This window comes from Dunckerocampus dactyliophorus, chromosome 1 (assembly GCF_027744805.1).
Source record: "Dunckerocampus dactyliophorus isolate RoL2022-P2 chromosome 1, RoL_Ddac_1.1, whole genome shotgun sequence".
Classification (NCBI taxonomy): domain Eukaryota; kingdom Metazoa; phylum Chordata; class Actinopteri; order Syngnathiformes; family Syngnathidae; genus Dunckerocampus; species Dunckerocampus dactyliophorus.
This window is the reverse complement of record NC_072819.1, coordinates 12,309,555-12,335,000: the sequence shown is the minus strand read 5'-3', so window position 1 is coordinate 12,335,000 and position 25,446 is coordinate 12,309,555. Positions and strand designations below refer to the sequence as shown.

The following is a 25,446-nucleotide window of genomic DNA, read 5'->3' as shown; positions in this document are numbered from 1 at the left end:
TGTTCTTGAATGGTATCGGCCACCACCAATGTTGATACAAATCGAATAGTTTTTAAAACGAATCGTTACACCCCTACTTGTAATCATTTCTTTGGGCCTTCAGTCTTTTCTCAGTACAAGTCTACTGTGTATGATGGTAATACATAGCTTTTTCATCTTTTATACATAACAAAGATGTAATATTAGTGTCAAAATCTAATTTATATCGAGAGGCAGCTAGCTGTTGTGGGTTTATGAATAGTCCCCTACTCGCTGTTTACAGTGACGACGGAGGCCGACTGACCTCAACCGAGGATATAGTCGGGTGGTGCAAGGAATACTTCACGGCCCTTCTCAATCCCACTGACATACCTTCCGTAGAGCAAGCAGAGTCTGAGGACATGAACGCGGACAGATCCATCATCGTGTCTAAGTTAGTCCAATAGCTCCTCAGTCGCAAAGCTCCGGTGGTGGATGAGTTTCGTCCTGACTTTATCAAGGTCCTGGATTTTGTGGGACTATCTTGGTTGACACATCTCTTTAACATTGTGTGGAAGTCAGGAATAGTACCTTTCGATTGGCAGACCGGGGTGGTGGCCCCCCTTACCAAGAATGGAAACTGGAAGGTGTGTTTCAGCTACAGGGGGATCACACTCCTCAGCCTTCCTGGGAAAGACTGCCCTTTGTCACCAATTCTGTTCATAATTTTGATGGACTGAATTTCTAGGTGTTTGGGGGCCTTATGATCTCGCCTCTGTATTTGCAGATAATGTGTTCCTGACGGCCTCATTCGGCTGTGACCTTCAGAGTGTTTACTGGGGTAGTTTGCAACTCAGTGTGAAGCTTCTGGGATTGAGACTCAGTACTTCCAAATCTTAGGCCAGTGTTCACAGCAGAACAGGGTGGATTGCACCCTTCGGGTTTGGAGTGAGGTCTTGCCCGAGGTGATGGTTCACAAGTGAGGAAAGGGTGGAGCGTTACCTCGACAGGAAGATCAGGGCAGCGGCTGCAGTAATGCCGTCGCTGTACTGGACCGTTGTGGTAAAGAGAGCTGAGCCGGAAATCAAACCTCTCGATTTACTGGTCAATGTATGTACCTACCTTCACCTATGGTCCTGAACTTTGAGTCGTGATTAAAAAAAACGAGATTGCGGATACACGTGGCCGGAATGACTTTCAACCTGGGAGATAGGGTAAGGAGCAAGTTATGTGATTGAGGCATTGTGGCGACCTGTGGTTATTTTAAACAACGTCACCTATCAACTTACATTTTTATAAGGTCTGGGTAATGTTTAATAAATCGTTTGCACAAAGTTCACTGTTCTCATTAAGCTCATTTTCAGACTGATTTTAAGTCATTACCTGTATTTTCATTTGCAACCAGTTTAAAGTCTCACCATGCAGCATCAGTCATCTAGTCACTAGATGCTTATACAGTATGCTATACAGTACAGTATGCTATACACTAGGTTCTAGTGTATAGGGGTGATGATAAGCAATTGTCTGCTTTCTTGATGATCCAATGAATGTCACAGAATTGGATTTGTGAGTAGACTTGCCCAACTTGGAGCCTCTATGCGCAAAGTGGATCAACAGCCTGTATAAATAATAGCATCCATAAAAAGCAAAAAGTTTCATACCAAAAAAGAAGGCTCTGCAAAATACCATTTTATATACTGTATATAGTATATATTATATGTCAATATGCTGTATAGAGTAATAGTAAATCTTATACAGTATCTGATACTGTAATTGCACAACATATTTAGCTTTGAAACATTTGCTTTATAAAACCTGATGCTGCAGCACATTAAAAAGCCTTTTTTTTGTTATATGCAATGCACTTGTATGTGATAACAATAGCATCGTGCAAGTCTGTAATGTTGTTGGATCTGTCTGGCCATATGTCCTGTTAGAGAACTTGAATATGAATATTGAAGACTTGAATATGTCGTAAATTGTTACCAATGCCATTTAGCAATGCATGTGTTTGGAATTTAATGGAATTTTTTTGAAGTCTTTCGCAATAGAGCAAAAAGATACAAGAGATACACAAGGGGAGAATTGTAATAAATTGCCAAAGATGTATGTTTATTCATACTGAAGCATTTTTTGTCATATTTATATCGCACCTGTCGATTCTGAATTCTACTCAAGCAATTTGCTAATGAGAACATCGGTTGAATCGGTAGATTACACTACCTATTGAATAACATTGTTTTTACAGATACTCAGTTGGTATGGAACCTGTAAACATTATGGACATTTCTACAGTAGGTGTGTTTGTGTTTGCATGTCATACAGACAGCATTCTCAGATTTCCTGATGGGGAGCTCCAAAGACCTGTCTAAGCACATCCGAGTGGTGGTGAGTATCTGTCAAGCCAGCAGTCAGACTTTGTGTAGAAACACTGCCACTTAATTTGTGTGTGCTTGTGTGTCTGTGCCTGTGCATGTCTCCAGTGTGATGGGACGGATTTAACATCAAAGGTTCAGGATTTGAAGCTGCAATGTCTGGTCTTCCTCAACATTCCCAGGTTAGTTGCTACAGCTCCAACTCCTGACAGCAGATACCTCCCACTTGGTTTGCATCTTCTCTCTTTCGTCTGTTCGTCACAGGCTTTCTGCCACACAACTATAGAACCTTTGAACACCTCATGGGATACAGTTGAGAAGTTAAGATTCAAGATTCAAGAGTTTTATTGTCATATGCACAGTAAAACAGGTAGTTCTGCTACGCAATGAAATTTTTGTTCTGTTCATTCTCCCAAAAAAGAAAGAAAACACAAGAAAATGAATAAGAAACATTAATACCAATAAATTAAGGAACAACAACAGAAGAGACATGAATACCAATGAATAATTAAATACATACATACAGTACATACATACATACATACATACATAAATACATAAATAAATAAATCGTGCTATGAGTGTGTGCGTGTGTGAGTTGCTTTGTTGAGAAGCCTGATGGCCTTTGGGTAAAAGCTGTTTGCCAGCCTTGTGGTCCTGGACTTCAAACTCCTGTAGCGTCTGCCTGACGGTAGGAGTGTGAATAATGAGTGTTGTGGATGTGTGCTGTCCTTGATGAGGTTGTGTGTTCTGCGGAGGACTCTAGATTTATAAATGTCTTGCAGTGAGGGGAGGGCTGCCCCAACAATGTTCTGTGAGGTCTTGATCACCCACTGGAGTGCCTTCCTATCGCGTGTTGTACAGTTACCGTACCAAACAGTGATGGAGGCGATAAGGACACTTTCCATAGTGCATCTGTAGAAGCAACTCAGGATTTTGTTGGACATTCAAGATTCAAGATTCAAGAGAGTTTTATTGTCATGTGCATAGTAAAATAGGCAGTTATACTATGCAATGAAAATCTTATTCTGTTCATTCTCCCAAGAAAAGAAAGAAAACACAAGAAAAAGAATAAGAACATAAGAAACATAAATACCAATAAATTAAGCAGCAACAACAGAAGAGACATTAATATAAATAAATAAATAAATAAATAAATAAATAAATACATAAATAAATAAATAAATAAAGTGCTATGAGTGTGTGTGTGTGTGTTGCGTGCGGCGTGTGTGAGTGCTTTGTTGAGAAGCCTGATGGCCTGTGGGTAAAAGCTGTTTGCCAGCCTTGTGGTCCTGGACTTCAAACTCCTGTAGCGTCTGCCTGACGGTAGGAGTGTGAATAATGAGTGTTGTGGATGTGTGCTGTCCTTGATGAGGTTGTGTGTTCTGCGTAGGACTCTAGTTTTATAAATGTCTTGCAGTGAGGGGAGGGCTGCCCCAACAATGTTCTGTGAGCTCTTGATCACCCGCTGGAGTGCCTTCCTATCACGTGTTGTACAGTTACCGTACCAAACAGTGATGGAGGCGGTAAGGACACTTTCGATAGTGCATCTGTAGAACCAACTCAGGATTTTGGTGGACATGCCAAATTTCCTCAGTCTTCTCAGGAAGTACAGTCTCCTTTGGGACTTCTTCATAATTTGTTGGGTGTTGTGAGACCAGGTGAGGTCCTCGCTGATGTGTGTGCCAAGGAACTTGAAGGTTTTCACCCTCTCCACCTCAGTCTCATCAATAAACAGGGGTCTATGCGGCTCCTTTTCCCTTGTTCTTGGGTCAATGATCATCTCTTTAGTCTTATCTGTATTGAGAAGGAGATTGTTATCACGACACCAAGCTATGAGGTCCGCCACCTCTCTTCTGTATGATGTTTCAACACCACCAGTGATCAGGTCGATGACTGTAGTGTCATCCGCAAATTTAATGATGCTGGTGGTGTTCTGGGAGGCCACGCAATCATAGGTGAAGAGCGTGTAGAGGAGCGGACTCAGCACACACCCCTGTGGGGTCCCAGTGCTCACAATTCTTGAGCATTCTTGACAGGCCAAGTGTGAGGAACTTATCTGTGAGTTTGTGGGGGCTGATGGTATTAAATGCAGAGCTATAGTCTATAAATAGCATTCTGACATATGTGTCCTGGCCCTGTAGGTGCGAAAGGGCTGTGTGGATGGCAGTGTTGACTGCATCATCCGTGGACCGGTTCTGGCGATATGCAAACTGTAGAGGGTCCACAGTGGCCGCGATGCTCTTTGATGTGGGTCATGACTATTCTTTCAAAGCACTTCATTACAATAGGAGTGAGTGCTATCGGGCGATAGTCATTCAAGCAGGTCACGTTGCTCTTCTTGGGTACGGGCACTATGGTGGTGGACTTAAAGCAGGTCGGTACAGATGCTTGTGCTTCCTATCATTCCCTTCATCAATTGTGTCTTGTTTTGGAATTTCTTCTTCCATTTTTGGTCCAATATTTACTAAATGGTTGTTGAACATTTCAACTACCTCATTCATACCATCCTTATTAGTGTTTCCAACCATGAAGTAGTGAGGGTAGTCTGCTTTCCTAATGTTGTTATTTATAATACTATTTAAGATGCCCCAAGTTGCTCTCATGTTATTTTTATTCTTATCTAGTCAATGACTATAATATTCCCTCTTGCACACTCTCAAGGTAGTTGTCAACTTATTTTTAGAAGTCTTATCCTTTTTTTTCTGCTTCTATAGTTTGTTGAATGATGAATGTCCTGTATAATGTGTTCTTCTTCTTACAGGTGTTTTTTAGTCCTTTTGTCATCCATGGCTGGTTGTTTTTCTTTTGCTTCTTGGACTTTTCTTGCCAGGGACAGTTCTTATCGTAGAGCTCCATATAATACACTTTTGACTTGTTCAAAACGACTGGAATCATACAAAAAATACATTTCTAATACAGTTCAATGGACAAATATTAATATTTATTTGATGTTATTTGTTTTTGTATTTTTCATCACTTTCTACCTCATCTGCCTCCCCTGACCGCACGTTACTAGTGTGTGTTTGTGTTTCAGGTACTGTGCAGGCACTACCCCTTGGGGAAATCCAAGTGAGCACCATGACTTTGAACCACAGCGGCATGATGATGGATACATTGAGGTCATTGGTTTCACCATGACGTCACTGGTATGAAGAATGAGTGTTATTTTGCAGCAAAGTATACTATCATTATTGACATTTAAAGGTACTGTCTCTCTTTGGCTCCAAATTATACTTTTTTAAACTAAAAAATACAAGAACACCACCGGCCAGAATATGTTACATGGCGTTCATGACTTTCACTCACTGCTGGCTCGTATACACGTACGTGTCTGTAGCACATGCACATACACAAAAGCAGTCTCAGAGAAGCAACCGGCAATTTGGAGTCATTGTGTGGTTATGATTGGCTATATGTTCAATGGTAGCTAATGTTAGTAGCTAAACTTTGCCAAAATGCTTTTGTTGGTAAATGACAAACATAACTAATGTGAGTGCATGTGTGGTACACGGGGCATTGCTTACAGTGTCAGAGCAGGAAGAGGGGGGTTTATAATGCTACCCATGCAGTACCCTAACCAAGGCAGACCGCTATCAAGACGTTAAAGCAATTGTGATTATGTGTGAGCAGTAATTGATTTATCTAATGAATCTTTTTTTAATCTGACCTAAAAATTGCAGAGAAAGGCCCTTACATTGAGGAATTTTAATTTTAAAGTATTACATTATTGTGTCATATAAAAAATAAACAGATATATGACAAGAAAGTGGCTTTATGAAGCCATTTATTGTTTTTAACAAACATGAACGGATGCATTCCAAGCCATTTACATTCTGCTATATTTGAGACAAGTCCTAAGTTCTGCCTGCAACCTTTAGTTTTGAACACCAGGGGGAAATATTGCTGTGTTATTTTGTCCATCTCCAAATAATTACAAAATAAAATAAAACATCCTCCACCAAATTCATACATTTGTTTTCCCTGTAGTACATCTTGCTGATTTTAGTCGTCACTATCGTCCTGCACGTTGACTTGGATGATGACGCTGGGCGCAGTTTACAACACCTCTGTTAACCCTCGTCTTCCACTTTGTTTATCCGTCCGCAATTCATCTCTATAACTGGATCCAGACATTTCTTATGATACAAACAGACCAAGCTCCTAAATCATTTTCACTGGAGTTTATTCACAACAATCTTCTCTTCTCCGGCAAACGCAGTGTATAAACTACAACAAAGCAATTAAGACAGCATTTCACGGCACAAAATACATAAATGTAAGGCAAACCCAACATCCTAACAAAAGTGAAAGTAAAATGGCATACTGTGTGCACCTTCTGACCATAAATTTAGGATCTGCAGTTATTAAATTCGTCTTTATACTTGTTTTTTTATATGCTGTAGCCTCGTGACACGGACCTACAAGCGTCTCCCTCCGTCATGTGATATGGAATGGCTCGCAATACTCAATTTGAACAGAAGAGGGCATTATCAAACACAGCGCACATAAACCCCTCCAACAACCATGGCTCCACGACAGCTGCAATAGCTATCCACTTAGCAAGAACATTTGTCAGTCAAATTAAAGATTTAAAAACACGATAAAAAACGCATTCAATATGACTGTAATTAATGAATCACAATTAAGCTCTTAATTTGCCACCCCTGATAAATATACAGTATATAAATGATGATTGAAGGGGATAAATGAACATTTAAGGTTACTTTTACCTTCACTGACTATGTGATTCTTGGCAAAGACACGATGTGGCAGCGAGATCAACACGGCCACCACATTAATTTTTTGCCATGACTTTCTCACCTCAATAACCCAAAATGGAGGCAAAGAAAGTTGCAAGTGCCAGCATTTGATAAAGAAAGTGAGAAATAACATTGCATTCAATAAGGGGATATCAACATGGAAACATTCTCAGGTCAAAACAGCTATTTTTTCTTATTTCAGTCTCTCATCCACACTGGGTGACCTGAATCAGTATTTTTTGAAAACGGCTTCCAGGGTGGGAAAATCTGAAAACGTCCTTATGGACTAGCAAATTCGCTACAATTTAAAAGCGATGACATCACCGCCCCGTCGCTGTCACATGACCAGAAGTTAGCTTTGACGGCAAGCCAACATATCTGAATATTTCGAGTGTCATGACTCACCGCAGTCGACATTCTCCTGGTGTTTTCTTGTCTTATACTCCCAAAGTGACGCACATGTAATTCCACTAGCCTTGAAAAATTGGCGACGACGGACTTAAGCGCATCCGTTCGTTCTTCTCTCTGGTTTGGTGTGTCACGTGGTTCCGTCCACGTATCTGTTTACAGCGCTACATGTAGGTGTGCTTTGTGTATTACATCACTCAGTTATCCGTTAGTCTGGATGCAATTATTTACTAATCCGGCACAGTGTGGACGTGACATTTTTTCAACCCGCCAAAAAAAAAAAAAGAACTTTGCAGTGTGAACAGGGCCTAAATAAATCCTGACAAAACAGGAAAGTGGTAACCGTGTTGATCTCGCTGCCACATCGTGTCTTTGCCAAGAATCACGTCTTCCTTTTTCTTACCTTTTTTATTTGTCATTTGTATGCATTAGGAATTGTTTTGTGCATGTAAAAATATCCATCCATCCATTTCCTGTACTGCTTGTCCTCACTAGCGGTTGCAGGGGTATGCTGGAGCCTATCCCAGCTGACTTAATTGGTGTGATTTTTGGGGCGAAGGGTGGGGTACACTGGACTGGTTGCCACTATATCGCAGGGCACATTTACACAAACAACCATTCGCACTCACATTCACGCCTATGGATAATTTATAGTCTCCAGTTAACCTAGAATGCATATTTTTGGAATGTGGGAGGAAGTAACCGGAGAAAAACAATGCACGCATGGGGAAAACATGCAAACTCCACCACGGAGATACGAACCCACGATCCCCTAACTGTGAAACCAACATGCTTGTAAAAATATAATTGTAAAACTATCAAAACATGTTTTGCCTTAACATTTTTTAGACTTGCAGCATAACCGTGTTAGCAAAAAACTACAGTCTGCCGCTGATGACATCATAGACGGGTGACGGAGCGATCTTCCGGTTCCTGTTTCCATGTAATTTGCGAACTAGGGTTAGCGAAATAGGGTGCTTACAACGACGTTTTGTGATAAAAATCCATTGAGAACACAGTTGGACGCACACAGTGTATTAACAACACGACAAGATGTGTGTCATATTGTATGCTGACCAGAGAATGCATGCTAACAGAGATTCCACTGTAATTATGTAACGGTATCGCTCATGTTCTCTCGTTCAGTTTATACTGTGTGCTTTTTTGCGTAGGCTACCCTCCAGGTTGGAGGTCATGGCGAGCGCCTGAATCAGTGTCGAGAAGTAACCCTCACCACGACAAAACCTCTTCCTGTACAGGTACCACCCCACAACATACGTATGCAAACAATCATAAGCACAGACACACACACTCACTCACACACACACACAAAATGCCACCCAATATACTGACTTTAGTGTCACCATCCGCATGACACTTGATTCATTCATTTATTGATGATGTAATAGATGGTACTTTAATCACACATTTGTATTGTTTGTATTCAGGTTGATGGGGAACCATGTAGACTTGCTCCCTCTATCATCAACATCAGCCTCAGAAACCAAGCCAACATGGTCCAGAAGACCAAACGGCGGACATCCCTGCAACATCTCAATAAGTCAGTCACACTTCCTTTTTTGAAGGACAATTTTTTTAATAATAAAAATAGTTTTGTAATAAGTTTTGGACTTAAATTGGCACGGTGCTGTTTGTGTTTTAGCCAGCAGCCAGTCCCAGAGAAGCTGCGGCTTCGAGTCAGCAGAATCAGCATGAGTGACTATGAGGCTCTGCACTACGACAATGACAAATTACGGCAAGCATGTAAGGAAAAATACTTTATTACTTATAGTACCTTATATACGATAGCAACACGCCTGGCATTAAAAATCCATATTAGTAAGGGTTTTTGAAAAACGGTAATGTATGCATTTGATGATATCCTTTCAGTCATTATCTGCATCTGGACTCTGTAGTATGAGTGGACCAGCCTGGGCACATCTCATTTTGTGTGATAGAGTTGCACTACAAATACCAGAACAGAAAAGTTTCAAGTCTGTGATTGCTATGGTGTTCCCCACATATTGTTGGGAGTAATAATACAATTAACAGTTTTTGCTGTAACACAGTAATATAAATAATATATAAGGCAATACTAATACCATTTCAGTAATCGTATTAATTTTAGTTTCTAGTCTCAGTATCACACCAGAAGCATAATCTTACTTTATAGTCATCGGCTTACTTTTCAGTCACTGTTGATGCTTATTGGACAATATGCATATCAATCATCATGGGAGCACTACTGTTTGGTCCTGCTGTCATTGTGTGGGTCTTTACACACATTTACAATTTCTCCTCTGCCTCTTGTTTCTCATTGGAGGAGTGATCGAATTAAATGACACATCCCTATTGTGACTTTGTTGATTATTTTGGAATCTGCTCTCTTTTATGAAAGGTTGTGGCTATCAAATATGCACTCTTGGATGTGTATGCAAGTGTTGAGTGTGTTTCGTCACCCGTGGCGCACTGATCCTCATCAGCCCAAAGCGGCAACCTGAGGAGGAACACTGCATTTTAATTTTTGTCCCCATGTGTGTCCTCAAGTGTCCTCATGAAAGATGTCACACAAACAAAATGGTGGTTGTGGCTTACATGGCTAATGCTTCAAATGCATAGAAAGCTGCACCTCTAATTTGTTTGACATTATTCCTTATACCGTACATGCAATTCTGACTTCTGACACAAGGTGGTGTAGTAGGGATAGCACAAACATTGAAAAATATACTTGTGATTCTCCATTTGTGATTATTTGTATGTGCAGCACGGTGCCCTAAGACCCATGTCTAATCAATAAATGGTGAAAAATATGCAAATCAATTGAAGAACCATATGAGTAAGCCAAGGACAAAAACAATTCTCTCTGCACAGTATATATGTATGTACTGTATGTGTGTTTGTGTGTATGTACACTATCGGTCAAAAGTTTGGACACACCTCATTTGCTTACAGTAAGCAAATCCACACACTTGGTTTCTTCTGTAAATTTAACCACAATTTTTAATAGTCATGTCAATGTTGTTTGCAAACTTTGCTACAGTAAGATATTTGGACAGTGACCATTTTTGTATGGTTTTGCCTTTACAATATACACCACCACAATGATTTGAAATAAATTAATAAATCAGCATGTCATTGAGGTGTAGCCTTTCAGCTTAAAAAAGTATGGCATTTAGGAATGAATCTACAGGTACAGTATAGCATCTGATGTGTTCAAACACACACACTGTAAATATAACCACCATTTTAATACTTGAATGAAAATAATTGGAAGTCGACAAAGCCCATGGATATCATCAAATTCTGAGTAGTAAGCGGCTTCCTTCTGGGACGACAGCCATGGAGACCAATTTGAAGCAGTATGGGGCATATGGTCTGAGCACTGACAGGCAGACTGCCGACCCCTCCAACCTCTGCAGCAATGTTGGCAGCACTCATACGTCTATTTTCCAAACACAAGCTCTGGATATAACGCTGAGCACATGCACTGAACTTACTTGGACGACCGTGGGTGAGGTGCCATGTGAACTTTCAGTCACCAGTATGACAAGAGTGTGAGAGTGAGAACACCAAATTTAACACACCAGCTCCCGACTGACACCAAAGAGCTTGTAAGACTAACGAGTCACATGACACTGGGGAGGAAAAAAAACACTCCAATTTCACATAAGAACTCACAGTTGTTGCTAGTGGTTTAGACATTAATAGTTGTGTTTTGATTTATTTTGAGGGGACAGCAAATTTCTTTAGTGTTGCCCCATAAAAAGATAATAAAATATTTGCAGAAATGTGAGGTGTTTAATGCCCAAAATTCTGACAGTCCACCTGGAATTATTGGTCTTATCTTAGCTGTAAAGAGTCTCATACAACCTGCATGTGTTTTGGTCCCCATTTTTAAGGAGCATTTTAAACATCTGGAGGTTGCTTTGCATTAGCGAATAGAATTGCATATATTTATTGTCATTATAACGGGTACAACAGACAGGTACAATCTCCTAAGGTGCTGTGAAAACAAGTATAGAAGGATATTATATTCCACGAGAATAACCATCTCGAAAAATGGAACTGAATTTTACAGGTTTTTACTGAATAAGACATTCAGAAGGTGCATGAATAAAGGATGTGGGATTTACAATATAAACCAACTATAAAACATTGAATAGCAAGAGTATTTCAATGTTCTTTTATATGTTTTATAGTCAAGCCAAAAGCACTGTAAAAATGCGACAAACACGACGAAACACAAACAAGGGGTAAAAAAAAAAAAAAACCCACCCAAATGTGTGGTAAAATAAAAGTTTTCTGCAGAAGTTTGTTGTAGAAAGATTGCTTCTGTGTCTCTCTCAGTCACATAGACTCGGGCTCGCTACAAGCTGCAGACCCCCACCCACTCCTCTTTGTATCCGTGCTTTGTCTTCCCGGAGATGCTATGAAGTATTCCTATGAATTATACTTGTATATTAAAAAGCTTAACGTGCCGCATATTGTCCATGGGCCGCAGTTTGCTTAGGTCTGCTGTAAAAGGATATCAAAGTGCTGTAGGATAATTGTCCTGCGTCTGTGTGTCCCCAGCCATTCCTCTGGGATTGATTGTGGTTCCTGGAGACAGCGACTTAGAGACATGCAGAGAACATATCCAGCGTTTACATGAGGTGAGACTAAGAGTGGGAACTGATTCGAGTGAGGGATGTCATTGCACTGAGTGATGAATGGAAAGACAAATAGTCACCCACTTTCTATACTTCCATCTCTCTATCCAGGACTTCTGTTCTATCCATTCACCTTCAAGATGTGTGGGACTGCAGGTTGGTTGTCTGATTCTGGAGATCCTTGTAGTTTTTGTGTGTTTGGGTCAGAGGCACATGGGGAAATAGGAGCAACAACTTGAAAGCAATTTATTGTTAACACAAAATTGCAATTGCCTTTGAAATTTGGAATCAATTCAGAGATTATGCCAAGATGAAATGTTGATGATGTACATTACGGTATATGATAGTATTCCGCTGACATTTTCTGCAATAAGATTAAAGGTTAAAATAGTCACATAATGGCCTTTGCGAAGGCCTGACTGTTATCAACCGAATGGTACATCTTCATTGATGGCTCCTTCCTACGTAATCAAAAAGATTCATACGACTGATCGGCTGATTATCGGCGCTGATATTCTGCATTTTGACGTGTATGGGTATCGGCATCAGCCTTTTTTTTTAAGTCCAATAAGAGAGCAAAAGTGGAACTAATGCGACTCAACGTTCTACAAACCTGTAGGGCTAAACTAGAGCAGCGCACCCAAACCCTGCAGCCGCCATTTCTCCTGTTTCAAGACTCAAGACTTACCTTCGTGAAACAAGGGTGGCATAGCGTCCTTTTTTGCCCTAATGATGCAGAAAAACAGGAGTGTGACAAAATATCGGTCTAACTCATTAACAACGACTGGGAAGTAAACTCGTATGTGCTGCAAAGAGTGGAGACTTGCCACTTCAGAGCCAACTGCCCTAGCACGTAGTGCAATAACCATCAGACGGCATCTGCGGGATAAGGGTTTAAAAAACAAAAAAGGAATTCAAAGACCTCGTTTCCTTCAACGCCACAAAACTGCCTGTTTAGACTTTGCCAGGGAGCATCAAACATGGGACATTGAAAGGTGGAAAAAAGTTTTATTCTCTAATGAGAAAAAATGTAACCTTGACGGTCCAGATGGCTTCCAACGTTACTGGCATGACAAGGAGATCCCACCTGAGATGTTTTCTACCCGGCACAGTGGAGGGGGTCCATCCTTATATGCGTGCTTTTTCATTCAGTGGAACACTGGAGCTTCAGGTGGTGCAGGGTCGTCAAAGGGTGGTTGCTTACGTGCAGATGTTGCAGCGGGCATCCCTCATGACTGAGGGCCCTCGTCTGTGTGGTAACAGCTGGGTTTTTCAACAGGACAACGCTGCAGTTCACAATGCTAGCTTGACCAAGGACTTCTTCAGGGAGAATAACATCACTCTTTTGGACCATCCTGCATGTTCCCCTCATTTAAATCCCATAGAGAACATTTGGGGATGGATGGCAAGGGAAGTTTATAAAAATGGCCATCAGTTCCTGGCAGTTGATGCCCTTCGAGAAGCCATCTTCACCACTTGGAGCAATGTTCCCACTAGCCTCCTGGAAACACTCCCATCAAGCATGCCCAAAGCAATTTTTGAAGTGATTAACAAGAACGGTGGAGCTACTCATTACTGAGTCCTACTGAGAACATTTTTTGTTCTAGTTTGGAGAGATTTTTGTTATTTTTTGAGCGATAATCTTAAACTTTTGATCAGCTGACAAACAACCCATTTCAGTTTTGTTTTTTTTTTTGGTTTAAATTACAATCTCCAAATTTTATTTGTCTCACTCCTCCTTCTTGCTTTTGCATATTGTAGCTCTACTTAAAACCTCATTAAGATCCAAATGTGCAAAATGCACATTTCAGACAACCCTTGTTTCTTCATTTTATTGAACCATTTTAATACCTGGTGCAAGTAAAGGTACATTTGTTTGGACAAATGTGATGATGATAACAAATATAGCTCATAAGAGTTGAATTTAAGAGCTGATATCTTAGAGAGGAGCTGCGAAATTCGAACCGCCAGGTGGCGAGGGTCGACTGTAAATACATTTGGCACTTTTCCATTTATTTCATAGGTTCTTGAATAGTTTATGGAAAACTTTCAAGTGGGCCAATTACGCTGGCCAGAACTTTGTGCCTGCTATTCGGTACAGATCAAGGCACACACAAAAATTAATGAGAAGCCCATTACATTGCTGTTAGCAAAGTTTTAAGAATAAAGGCCACAAGAACAGAAATGTCTTCTTGATTAGTTTGGACAGTCAGTGTTTGAAACATGCTCTTCCGACACCAACAGGTCAAGTTGTGGGCTTAGTCACTTCGCGTTGTGAGCATTTCAGTCGTTATGTTTGACTTTCTGTCACAGGCGCTTAACTCACACTGTGTGAGTTGGAATTAAAAAAACAACACCTAAAATTGTACAGTGCCTAAGGGAATTAAGGGACATACTGTACTCTGCTCAACTTTTCAGAGGGAATTGTTTCATGCGGTCCCATTGACACTGCTAATTAAGCTGGACTTCATTTCTCTGTCAGAGCGAAGTTATATTAGCTTACTAGTATAGCAGCAATTAAGACAGCTGTCCAATTAGAGGATGTCCAATTAGAATGTAGAAGGCTACTATGCCAGTACTACTGCACTTGATCAAGCATGTTCAGCTTGCTTTATTCTAAGGTTAAAGCCCTGGCATAAATAACTAAAACTTCTCAAATGTCTCAATCCAGAGGTTGTCAAGTAAAAAGGTTACATTCAGATGACCAGCGAGCAAGTGATTACCTATTGAAGAAGTTTGCCAGAGGGATCAGAGGGATCAGTTTTTTCTGCCTTTCTAACATCTTGATATTTTATTGGTGCACACATGAAATGAAATGCCAGTGCAAACAACAAACACCCACACACAAAATCTGAAAAGGTTCTGTACTCAAGGGGTTGCATTGCACAACACACAACATGCACACACTTACTCAGATACAATTTGGCCCGGAACAGGATCACAGAAAAACAACAACCTTTTATTCAGTCCAAGTTAAGATTCCAAAAGAGACATTCACATTTGCTTGTGCTTGCTATCGAAATAAACAAATCCATGTGTTTATTTGTGGGCTTCCACTTTGTAATAATACTTTTTTTTTCTAACAATAACAACGTTTTGGGCAATATTTGAACCAGTCCAACAACATGTGGACACATGGGACAATAATAGTTCCAGTGAAGAACTAGCTGTGACAAAATTGTCCAAAAAATAAAATAAATCAGAAGTGAGGGATACAATTTAATGGAAAATTTGTATGTAATCAGTTATTCCATATTTATCTTTTAACAACGCTTCTCCTGTAAATTTTGGAAAGTCAGTCCCTTTTAACCATTGTCCTTTTGTAAGGAACATGCATTTATTGGAGCAGCATTGAAGCAGCAACATTTACTGTAGTATGAGCTTTACAACCATGAATATGTAACAAATCTGAACGGACTTTGCCAAGGATTTATTCTGCTGTTGGTATTGAGTATTGTTTGGTGTCCTTTGGATGATTTTATCAGTAACAAGGAAGAAACAAAGACATGTTGACAATTTTGCAATGTACAGTGGAACCTCAGTTTTCGTTTTTAATACGGTCTGACAAAAAACAAAGCAATTTTTCCCTTAGGAAATAATGCAAATCCAATTGTGTTATACCCAAAAATATTAGCAAAAAATATACTTGATTCTAGTTTTGTATGCAGAAAACAATGCAAAGTAATTATAAATGAACATTTAACATCAATTTTACGTTTATTGGGAACTGTTGTTGACGGCGAGGCGAGCAGCCATGAGTAGCAGCGAATCTAAGAACGTACGGACAATGACTGTGTGCTCACACAACTTTATTTATCACATGCATTTACGGCAAACAAAACACAGCTTTACGGGAGATTGTGTCACAATGTCATGGTGCTGCCGTGTACTACAAACATCTTTTATCGTTTGTGGGCAGTTTTCTTAACACATTACCGTTTTGCAACATTAGTTATGCAACTATTGTTAACATATGTAATCTTATATTTTTTGTAGTGCTGTCAATCGATTAAAAAATGTAATCAAGTTAATCACATGTCTACTCTGTGATTAATCATGATTAATCACAACCATAATTAGTATTTATTATTTATTTATTTTTTTAACCGGCGCCACAATGAGTGACTGCCTTTCAAGCTTTAGCTTTAGCTACTGTATCTACTGTATCTGTCTACCTAATCACACATTTACCTTTGGCTTAAATTAAATATACTTCATCTATTGAAGTACTACATCCATTCATCCATCCATCCATTTTCTATGCCGCTTCTCCTCATTAGGGTCGCGGGGCTATGCTGGAGCCTATCCCAGCTGACTTAATTGGTGTGATTTTTGTTTTGAGATAAAAGTACAAGCTTAGTGATATTGTACTGCTCTTGCAGTGCGTTTCTTTCTGCAAAGCAAAACAGCCAGTTAACAGCTAAATGTCCTCCAATAAACACACAAGGTTGGTCTTTTCTTGTATTTTAGTGAAGTCATTTGTCAGTTTTTCTGTAAAACTGTAACACAGAAATGTAAACACAGCATCAACATATTCTGGACGCAACACTGTGAATTTGTAACCTGTAACATTGGAAATACCATAATTATTTGATAATCTATGTAAATATGTATGGTAGTACAGTAGACGCCCCTACAACGTAAATAATCCGTTCCGAGAACGTTTATGTTATAGGGATTTTATGTTACACGAAGCATAAAATACATGTAAATAGCCTAATCCATTCCAAGATCTTCCCAAACTCACACCTTTGGCCCTTCAAAATATTCAAAGTCTACAAAATATGGTGGGAAAATATAAGAAAACGTTAGCATAAACATAAGAGAGTAACATTCCAATATAAAATAAGGTTATAAATAAGATTACTGTAAATTAATAAAACTGAAAAACAAAAACAATCTTACCGTTCACGAGATGTCTTGATCAGGAGCACGCAAGTGGAGGCAGGAAGGAGGAGGAGGACTTAAAGAGTCTAAGAGTCAGCTGGTCTCACAGACAAACGCACACACACTACACGATATTGCTGTGTGCAAAATTTTAATTTGTAACTTAACTTACTTGTTTAAGTTAGTTTAAGGGCGACTACGAAGATGGAGGTTAAAGGGAGAAGCCTGTCACTCACACAAACGTGCTGTATAAGTCAGCCAATGAGATGAGAGTGTAGGCGGTGCCCCGATAAACAGCCAATGAGATGAGAGCAGAGGCGGTGCCCCGAAAATCAGCCAATGAGATGTGAGCGGAGGCGGTGCCCCCTGAAAATCAGCCAATGAGAGCGTGATGCGTCAGAAGGCGTCACCAAGTGTTAGTCTGAACTTGCACCGACTTGAGGCATAAAGTTGATTGGAAAAAAAAAAAACTTGCACCGGCTTGTCGCTTTACGTTATGTGGAATTTCTTCCATAAAACAATGCAAAAACTTTACATAAATTCTTTACGTTCAGCAGAATTTATGTAAAAGGAGGTTTACGTTATGCGAGGTACTACTGTATTCTCCTTTTTCTCCTCATGGTTAAACTTATTTACTATTGTTGTACTTTGGAACAGAGAGTGATGTTGACCGGAGTGAAATTGCTAGTATGGTAACACACATGGCGAAAAACATGGGTGCTAACGCGTTACTTTTGACAGCCCTAATTTTTTTGGTTTAAAAAAAAAATGTAATTTGGAGTGAGTTGTATACAGTCCCTTTAAGTGGGGAATAAACTGCTGATTCAACACATCTCTTCAAACTCATGGCTGCAACCCGTTATTAAACTAGAAGAAGAAGAAGATTCAGGCATCTTTGACTCCTTTGACAATTAATCTCCACACCAGTATTGTTGATACGGACTTTCACTTACATCCTGGTGAGATCAACAATGTATACTCCATCCTTGTACTTTGCAGTGTGTTATTTGTTGAATCCAATTGTATTTCTCACATTCTTTTTCAAATTGCTGGCACTCGAAATGTTCTTGGGCGATGTGTCAGGTTATTTAGCAGTCTCACTCAATTAAAAAAATGAGTCACCAATTTATAGGGTGCTTCATTTGGGGACTCGATTCAGCAGAATACAGAAAAGGAAATGGACGAGTTTGTTTCGCATAATACCCGAGTGTACAAAACTGGGGTGTTCGATAACCAAAGTTCCACTGTATTATTTTAACAAACGGTCAGCAGTCTCAGGTTGCGTGTGGCAGAACCATACATAGCCTGGGTCTTGTCAGTTTGGTCACCAGCCTGGACACGTGCTGCTCTGGGATGATAATCCACTCATATACCAAAAGTCGCAGAAAGTCAGCTAACATTGTTGCGTTGCTCACTCAAGAGGAAGAGTATGCCCAAAGCTGATCCCACCAGTGTTGGGTTGGGTTTAAGTCAGCACTATTGGGAGGCCACTCAATTATTTCTACTCCCAAATTCCAGAGGTTGTCTCTCACGGTGTCATCTTTGAGGATCAAGTTCAGTCCCCAAACTGTAGGGATATGGGATTGCCTTCAGTGATAACAAGCTTTTTTTTTTCCCAGAGATGGGGATACCGCTTCACGCTACAATCAGGCGCTTGTGTGTACTGCTGTCTCAAAACGAGCCAATACAGCAAAATGTCTCGCAAAATGAAGCAGAATAGACTGCGGCATAGGCAGTCAACGTTTTACCTGCATGCAACATTTGTTGTGCTGCTCATTCTACAAAACATGTTGCTTACAAATGGAACATCATTTAACAGCGAAATACTGTAAACCGGCTTTACAATACAAAACCAATTTCTGAAGTTTTTGTTTCATGAACATATGACTGTCCAGGCTTCTTTGCCTTTTGTCATTGAAATGTCTGCTGAGTGACAGCATCTCTAAGTATTAACACACAATTTTTAGGGAATTGCATTTCCACTTATAATAGCATCTTTATGCCTGCCAAATGCTGTTCCGTGTGTGTTCACAGACATGCTTGTTGCTTGTTGTTGATGTGTGCTGCGTTTGTGATTTACTGCGTTATTGCCCTTAGGGACTTAAAATAATCAGTTTATCCGCATGATTTAAAAAATGTTTGTTGGTAATTTCACAGTTTTGGCTTTAAAACAAGTGTATTTCTGCTCTCCCAAAGCGACCTGCCAAAGCATATTGCACACCAACATGATGCACGGTTGAGGTGGAAGGTGAAAAAACATCCTCAAAAAACAGAACCAGTCATGAATGGCTTTGTATTTTTTGTGCTTTATGGTGATTATTTTCTGTCCTCAGCTAATTTATTAGAAAACAAGCTCCCTGAATACACCCCCCCCATCTCACTCCCCCACCCCAGCCCCCCATAGCACCAAACACGGTGGGAGAGGATAAAAACAAATTATTTTTTGTCTGTCTTTCATCTTGGTGGCCAGGGGGGGATTTTGGCTGCCAAGAATCTTGCGATGCTACGATGCTGTCATACTCTGTCACCGTGATTTGTGCAAAGTGGGGAATGCGACCGCTGTGCTTTATACGGCATGCTGGCCCAGCACCGCTTGTATTGTGTGTGGAAATCAAGCAGCTCTGCCGTCTATTCCTATTCATGTTGTTGACAACTACGAACAGAAACAGAATTTACTCATTTACGTCTAGTAGTTTTGTGAGGTGCATTTTTACTTTACAATGCCCCACTGAGCAACTCTATATACATGTCAATTTCAACAATATCCTGTGCTTTTTGTGTTTTGAATTAATTATGCTATATGAATACCGCTTGAGAGGTGCTTTGTGTGTTGCGTAGCAACCAGATGGATGCAGCACTGCTTGATCTTCTGCTCCTGTGACTGATGATGGTTATAGATTAACTTTTACCTCATCCCATTGATTGTTGCAGTGCATTCAACACACAATCTTCTGATAGGACGTGTGCATGCAGTCAGTCACTTTTGCAAGAGTATGGTAGTCACAGTCAGGGGACCATATTTTCATTATAATTTAAGTACATTTAAAGTATGCCTCCTCTGTACGGATAGAAAATTGTTATTTTACAAAATACTATTTATAACCAAATACACAAATTCATATCAGAGGTGGTTCTTCTTCTCCGAGTTAAATCAACATGTTTTATTATGCCTAAAATAACATCTCTTTGATAAGTTTCAATGGTGCAAAAATTAATTTCTAGATAGATAAATCTCTGCAATGACGAAATTTTAGAAATAATTTCTCTTCTGTGTTAGATCGGCCTGTAAGAAAATAGCAGCTCTCTTTTCAAGTCTTACTAAACAAATAAATAACTAAAAACATATGAAATATTAGTTATATTAGCAAATCCAGCTCTAACAAAAATAGGGCTCATAAACTTTTCAATGTAATGTGTGAATAATTAAGGTATGAGTTGAACAAACAACATGTCTATATCTTTAGTATGCAGCAGCATGCCTTAATGCTGGTCAATTTAATGGCCCAACAAAAAAAACAATGAAAACCAGGACATTTTCATCACTTTCTAAAAAAAAATAATAATAAATCCCTTTACGCACAGGACAGGGCATGAAAACAGGACATGTCATGGGAAAACAGGATGTTTGTTCACACTAGCCAGTAGAGGTGCCTTGTGCAATGAATGCCTGGCCACACTAAAATAGAATTCAGCAACTTATTAGTGAACACAATGTTGTGACTTACATCGACAGCATCAGCGGGTTGGGGAGAAATTGATAGAAAATCCAGACTTTTTGGTCTCTCTAACTAAAGCCCTGTTGCTCATTTCATCTTTGCTTTGTGGACCGACAGCAATGTTTGGATCAGTGTCAGCGGAATCCGACAGTGCAGTACAGAGCAGGAGTTCATATAGTTTTTTTTTCTCTGAATACATCACACTCTGTTTGTAACTTACAGTCTAAGACTAACAGGGATTTGTTCCGTGTGATCTTCTTCTTGATCTACAACGAATGTTTCAGTTGCATTCCTAATGCGCTTTGCAAAGGCATAATTATGAGCGATATGTCATTTTGCTCAAGGTTTATTAATGAAGTGGCTGCCTGTATTATGGTATTGTTCTTTAGCTTTTGATAGCATTTTTAAATTTGTTTTAATTTGTCTTTAGGAGGACACTGCCAAGATGAAGAATCTGTCCTCACAGCGATTGTCCCCAAAGTGGTGTTTCCTTGACTGTAAGTTACACAGCACACAATGATCAATCTGTTCCGTTGAGAGTATTAATTATAGCTGTAGCAAATAGAGGACCTGAATGTCTGCATGAAGACCAACATGTCCTCACACTGTCTTCAACAACAAGACTGTCAGTACATTTTAATCTTACCCGAAATACATGACAATAAAAAAATGAACATGATTGTACATATTTTTAACAACATTTTTTAATCAGCAGAGCTTTTTTGAAAAACGGATTATTATTCTTATATTATATTGTTTACCTTTCCTGGAGGCTGCTGTAACTTTGCTTAAATTAAGTTTCATGCTGTCAGCCGATCAGATGTGCTGCAAGAGAGTCAACCCACGCAGTTTGTTATTTTCATTCGTTAACAGCTGCAGCTCAATTTGCCACCATTTGCTCGTGGAAAGGTTTGCCTCCTGACATTGATAAACACTGCTGGCATGTAAGACATTGTCAAACACATTGGACTCCTGTCAAAGCAGCCATCATTACATTTAGGTGTTTTAAAATCTGTTATTCCACATGCTGGCAAACCTTCATTTTGTTTGATAAAAGTTTATTTTCAGACATCTGTGCTGTAACTTCAACATACAATAACAGTATAGTTAAATAAAATCACATTTAACAGTGAATATGATGAATATTAACCTCATTCTGCAGAGGCTTTGTTGGGGAAAAATAAGCATCGAATACAATATTAGGAATGCATCCTTGTGGAATTTGAGCCAAAAAAAGGAAAATGGAAATGTTGGCGAATATGTGAACAGTACAGATGAAGAAGAAAACGAAATATCAAAGGAAATAATAAAACCTTAATATATGAAATGTCTACATAAAAGTTTGGCATAATTTTGAATTGTAAAATGCAATATTACAATTATATCTTTACAGCTCAGAGTATCAGTGATGTGGTAAGGTTCATGGCCTGTGAGGCACTGACACATTTGGAGTCTTTTTTATGTTATTACTATGTTACTATGTTACTACTACTACTATGTTACTACTGGCTGCTCATTAAGAGGATAACAAGAAAAAATATTTCACTTTGACATTTTTTTTTTTTAACCAAATACTTCTTAATGCCATTAATTTCCTTTTTCATTGACTGAAAAACAACTGTGGTTTGCCTTTTATTTGTGTATGAAGCACATATGCGTCTCCAAGAAAAGTTCTGATACTTAATTGTAAAAGTCTGATCCGTGAGTTTGATTTATTCCTGATTTATTTATGTATTTTTTTTGTCATACTTAAATGTTTCAGATCATCAAATAAATTTAAATATTAATCAATGACAACACTCCTCCCTGAGTTACCACCTTATCGTGGTGGAGGATTTTGCGTGTCCCGATGATCCTAGGAGCTAAGTTTTTGGGGGGCTTGTAGGGTCACCCATGACAAACAGCTCCTAGGTGAGGGACCAGACAAAGTGTGGCTCAATAGACCTCAATGATGAAAAAAAAACATTGAACCATGTTTTCCCTTGCCCGGACATGGGTCACCAAGGCCCCTCTCTGGAGCCAGGCCTGGAGGCGGAGCACGATGGCCAGTGTCTGGTGGCTGGGCCGACGGCCATGGGGCCCGGCCGGGCACAGCCCGAAGAGATGACATGGGTCCCCCCTCCAATAAGCTCACCACTCATGGGAGGGGCCAAAGGTGTTGGGTGCAGAGTGAGCTGGGTGGCAGCCGAAAGGGGGGGACCTTGGTGATCAAATCTTCAGCTAAAAAAAAAAAACTAGTTCTTGGGACATGGAATGTCACCTCCCTGAGGAGCTGGTGCACTAGGTTGAGAAGTTCCGGCTAGATATAAATGAACTCACCTCAACGCACAAGAAAGGGCTCTGGAACCAGTCCTCTTGTTGTTATGGGGGATGGACTTTGTTCCACTCTGGCGTTGCCAGCAGTGAGAGGAGACGGGCAGGGCTGGCAATTCTTGTTGCGCCCCGGCTTGTGGCCTGTATGTTGGAGTTTAAACAGGTGAACGAGAGGGTAGTTTCCCTCCACCTTCGAGTGGGGGACAGGTCCTAAATGTTGTTTGTGCTTATGCGCCAAACAGCAGATTCTGAACTGCGGTTTGGCAGTTTTTGGAGTCTCTACTGTAGAGGAGTACTGGAAAGTGCTCCCTCAGGGGATTCCCCTGTTCTGCTGGGGGACGCTCACGTTGGCAGCAACAGTGAGACTTGGAAAGGCGTGATTGGGAGGAACGGCCCCCCTGATCTGAACCTGAGCAGTGCTTTGTTATTGGACTTCTGTGCTCATCACATATTGTCGATAACAAACACTATGTTCAAGCATAAGGGTGTCCACATGTCCACACCAGGACACCCTAGGCCGCACTTTCATGATTGACTTTGTGGTCGTATCATCGGATTTGCGGCCATATGTTTTGGACATTCGGGTGTAGAGAGGGGTGGAGCTGTCAACCGATCACCACCTGGTGTTAAGTTGGCTCCGATGGTGGGGGAGGATGCCGGTCAGACCTAGCAGGGCCAAACGCATTGTGAAGGTCTGCTGGGAACGACTGGCAGAGTCCCCTGTCAGAAGGTGTTTCAACTCCCACCTCCGGGAGAGCTTCGACCATGTTCTAACGAAGGTGGCGGACATTGAGTCTGAATGGGTCATGTTCCGTGCCTCCATTGTCAAGGCAGCTGATCGGAGCTGTGGTTGTAAGGTGGTCGGTGCCTGTCGTGGCGGTAATCCCAGAACTTGTTGGTGGACACCAGTGGTGAGGGATGCCGTCAAGATGAAGAAGGAGTCCTTTTGGGCCTTTTTTGCTCATGGGACTCTGGAAGCAGCTGACAGGTATCAGCAGGCCAAGCGATCTGCGGCTCTGGCAGTCGCTGAGGCAAAAACTTGCACATGGGAGGAGTTCGGAGAAGCCATGGGGATCGACTTCTGGATGGCTTTGAAGAGATTCTTGACCACCATTTGGCGTCTCGGGAGGGGGAAGCAGTGCACAGTCAACACCGTGTATGGTGGGGATGGTGTGCTGCTGACCTCGACTCGGGATGTTGTGGATCGGTGGAAAGGATACTTTGAAGACCTCCTCAATCCCACCGACACGTCTTCCTATGAGGAAGCAGAGCCTGGGGACTCCACGGTGGGCTATCCTATCTCTGGGGCTGAGGTTGCTGATGTTGTCAAAAAGCTCCTCGGTGGCAGGACCCCGAGGGTGGATGAGATCCGCCCGGAGTTCCTTAAGGCCATGGATGCTGTAGGCGTGTCTTGGTTGACACAACTCTGCAGCATCGCGTGGACATCGGGAGCAGTACCTCTGGATTGGCAGACCAGGTTGTGTTCCAACTATCGTGGAATCACACTCCTCAGCCTCTCTGGTAAGGTCTATTCAGGGGTTCTGGAGAGGAGGATCCGCCGGATAGTTGAATTTTTGATTCAGGAGGAGCAGTGTGGTTTTCGTCCTGGCCGTGGAACTGTGGACCAGCTCTACACTCTCAGCAAGGTCCTTGAGGGTGCATGGGAGTTTGTCTAACCAGTCTACCAGTCTGTGTTTTGTGGCTTTGGAGAAGGCATTCGACGGTGTTCCTCGAGGAATTCTGTGGGAAGTACCCCGGGATTATGGGGTATCGGACCGCTAATTCAGGCTGACGAAGTGGCCGGGGAGAGGAAAATCTGGGCCTCCCTGCTTAGGCTGCTGCCCTCACGACCCGATCTCACATAGGCGGTAGAAGATGGTTGGATGGATGGCTCAATGACAACACAACTGAACACAAAATGCACTTTTTAAATGGAACTTTTATTATTAAGGGAGAAAAAAATCCAAACCTAGGGGGCCAAAACCGCTTGGGCGTCTCTGTGTAGTGTTTGCATGTGCTTCCCGTGCATGCGTGGGTTTTCTCCGGGTACTCAACCCAAAAACATGCATGTTAGGTTAATTGGCGACTCTAAATTGTCCGTAGATATGAATGTGAGTGTGAACGGTTGTTTCTCGATATGTGCCCTGTGATTTGCTGGCAACCAGTCCAAGGTGTACCCCATCTCGCCCAAACTTAGCTGGGATAGGCTCCAGCATACCCCCGTGACCCTACTGAAGATAAGTGGCATAGAAGATGGATGGACAGTCTGGAAATGGCGAAAACATGGAACAGTGGTGAACCTTCCCAGGAGTGGCCGGCCAACCAAACTTACCCCAAGAGCGCAGCTCAGACTCATCCAAGAGGTCACAAAAGACCC

General features: G+C 41.0%; 1 protein-coding gene across 7 annotated transcripts in view; it reads left to right on the top strand.

The window, feature by feature from the left end:
* LOC129177557 (diacylglycerol kinase zeta-like) overlaps positions 1–25,446 on the top strand; it is a 174,013-nt gene that overhangs the window by 89,002 nt on the left and 59,565 nt on the right. For 6 of the 7 annotated variants that reach the window (XM_054768805.1, XM_054768830.1, XM_054768848.1 and 3 more), the window contains 9 exons: positions 2,284–2,346; positions 2,442–2,515; positions 5,371–5,482; positions 8,677–8,763; positions 8,953–9,065; positions 9,168–9,268; positions 12,077–12,156; positions 12,265–12,309; positions 21,187–21,253. In XM_054768805.1, coding sequence (XP_054624780.1) covers positions 2,284–2,346; positions 2,442–2,515; positions 5,371–5,482; positions 8,677–8,763; positions 8,953–9,065; positions 9,168–9,268; positions 12,077–12,156; positions 12,265–12,309; positions 21,187–21,253 — 742 coding nt within the window. The remainder of the gene's footprint in view (positions 1–2,283; positions 2,347–2,441; positions 2,516–5,370; positions 5,483–8,676; positions 8,764–8,952; positions 9,066–9,167; positions 9,269–12,076; positions 12,157–12,264; positions 12,310–21,186; positions 21,254–25,446) is intronic. The other variant, XM_054768814.1, reaches the window with a different exon arrangement.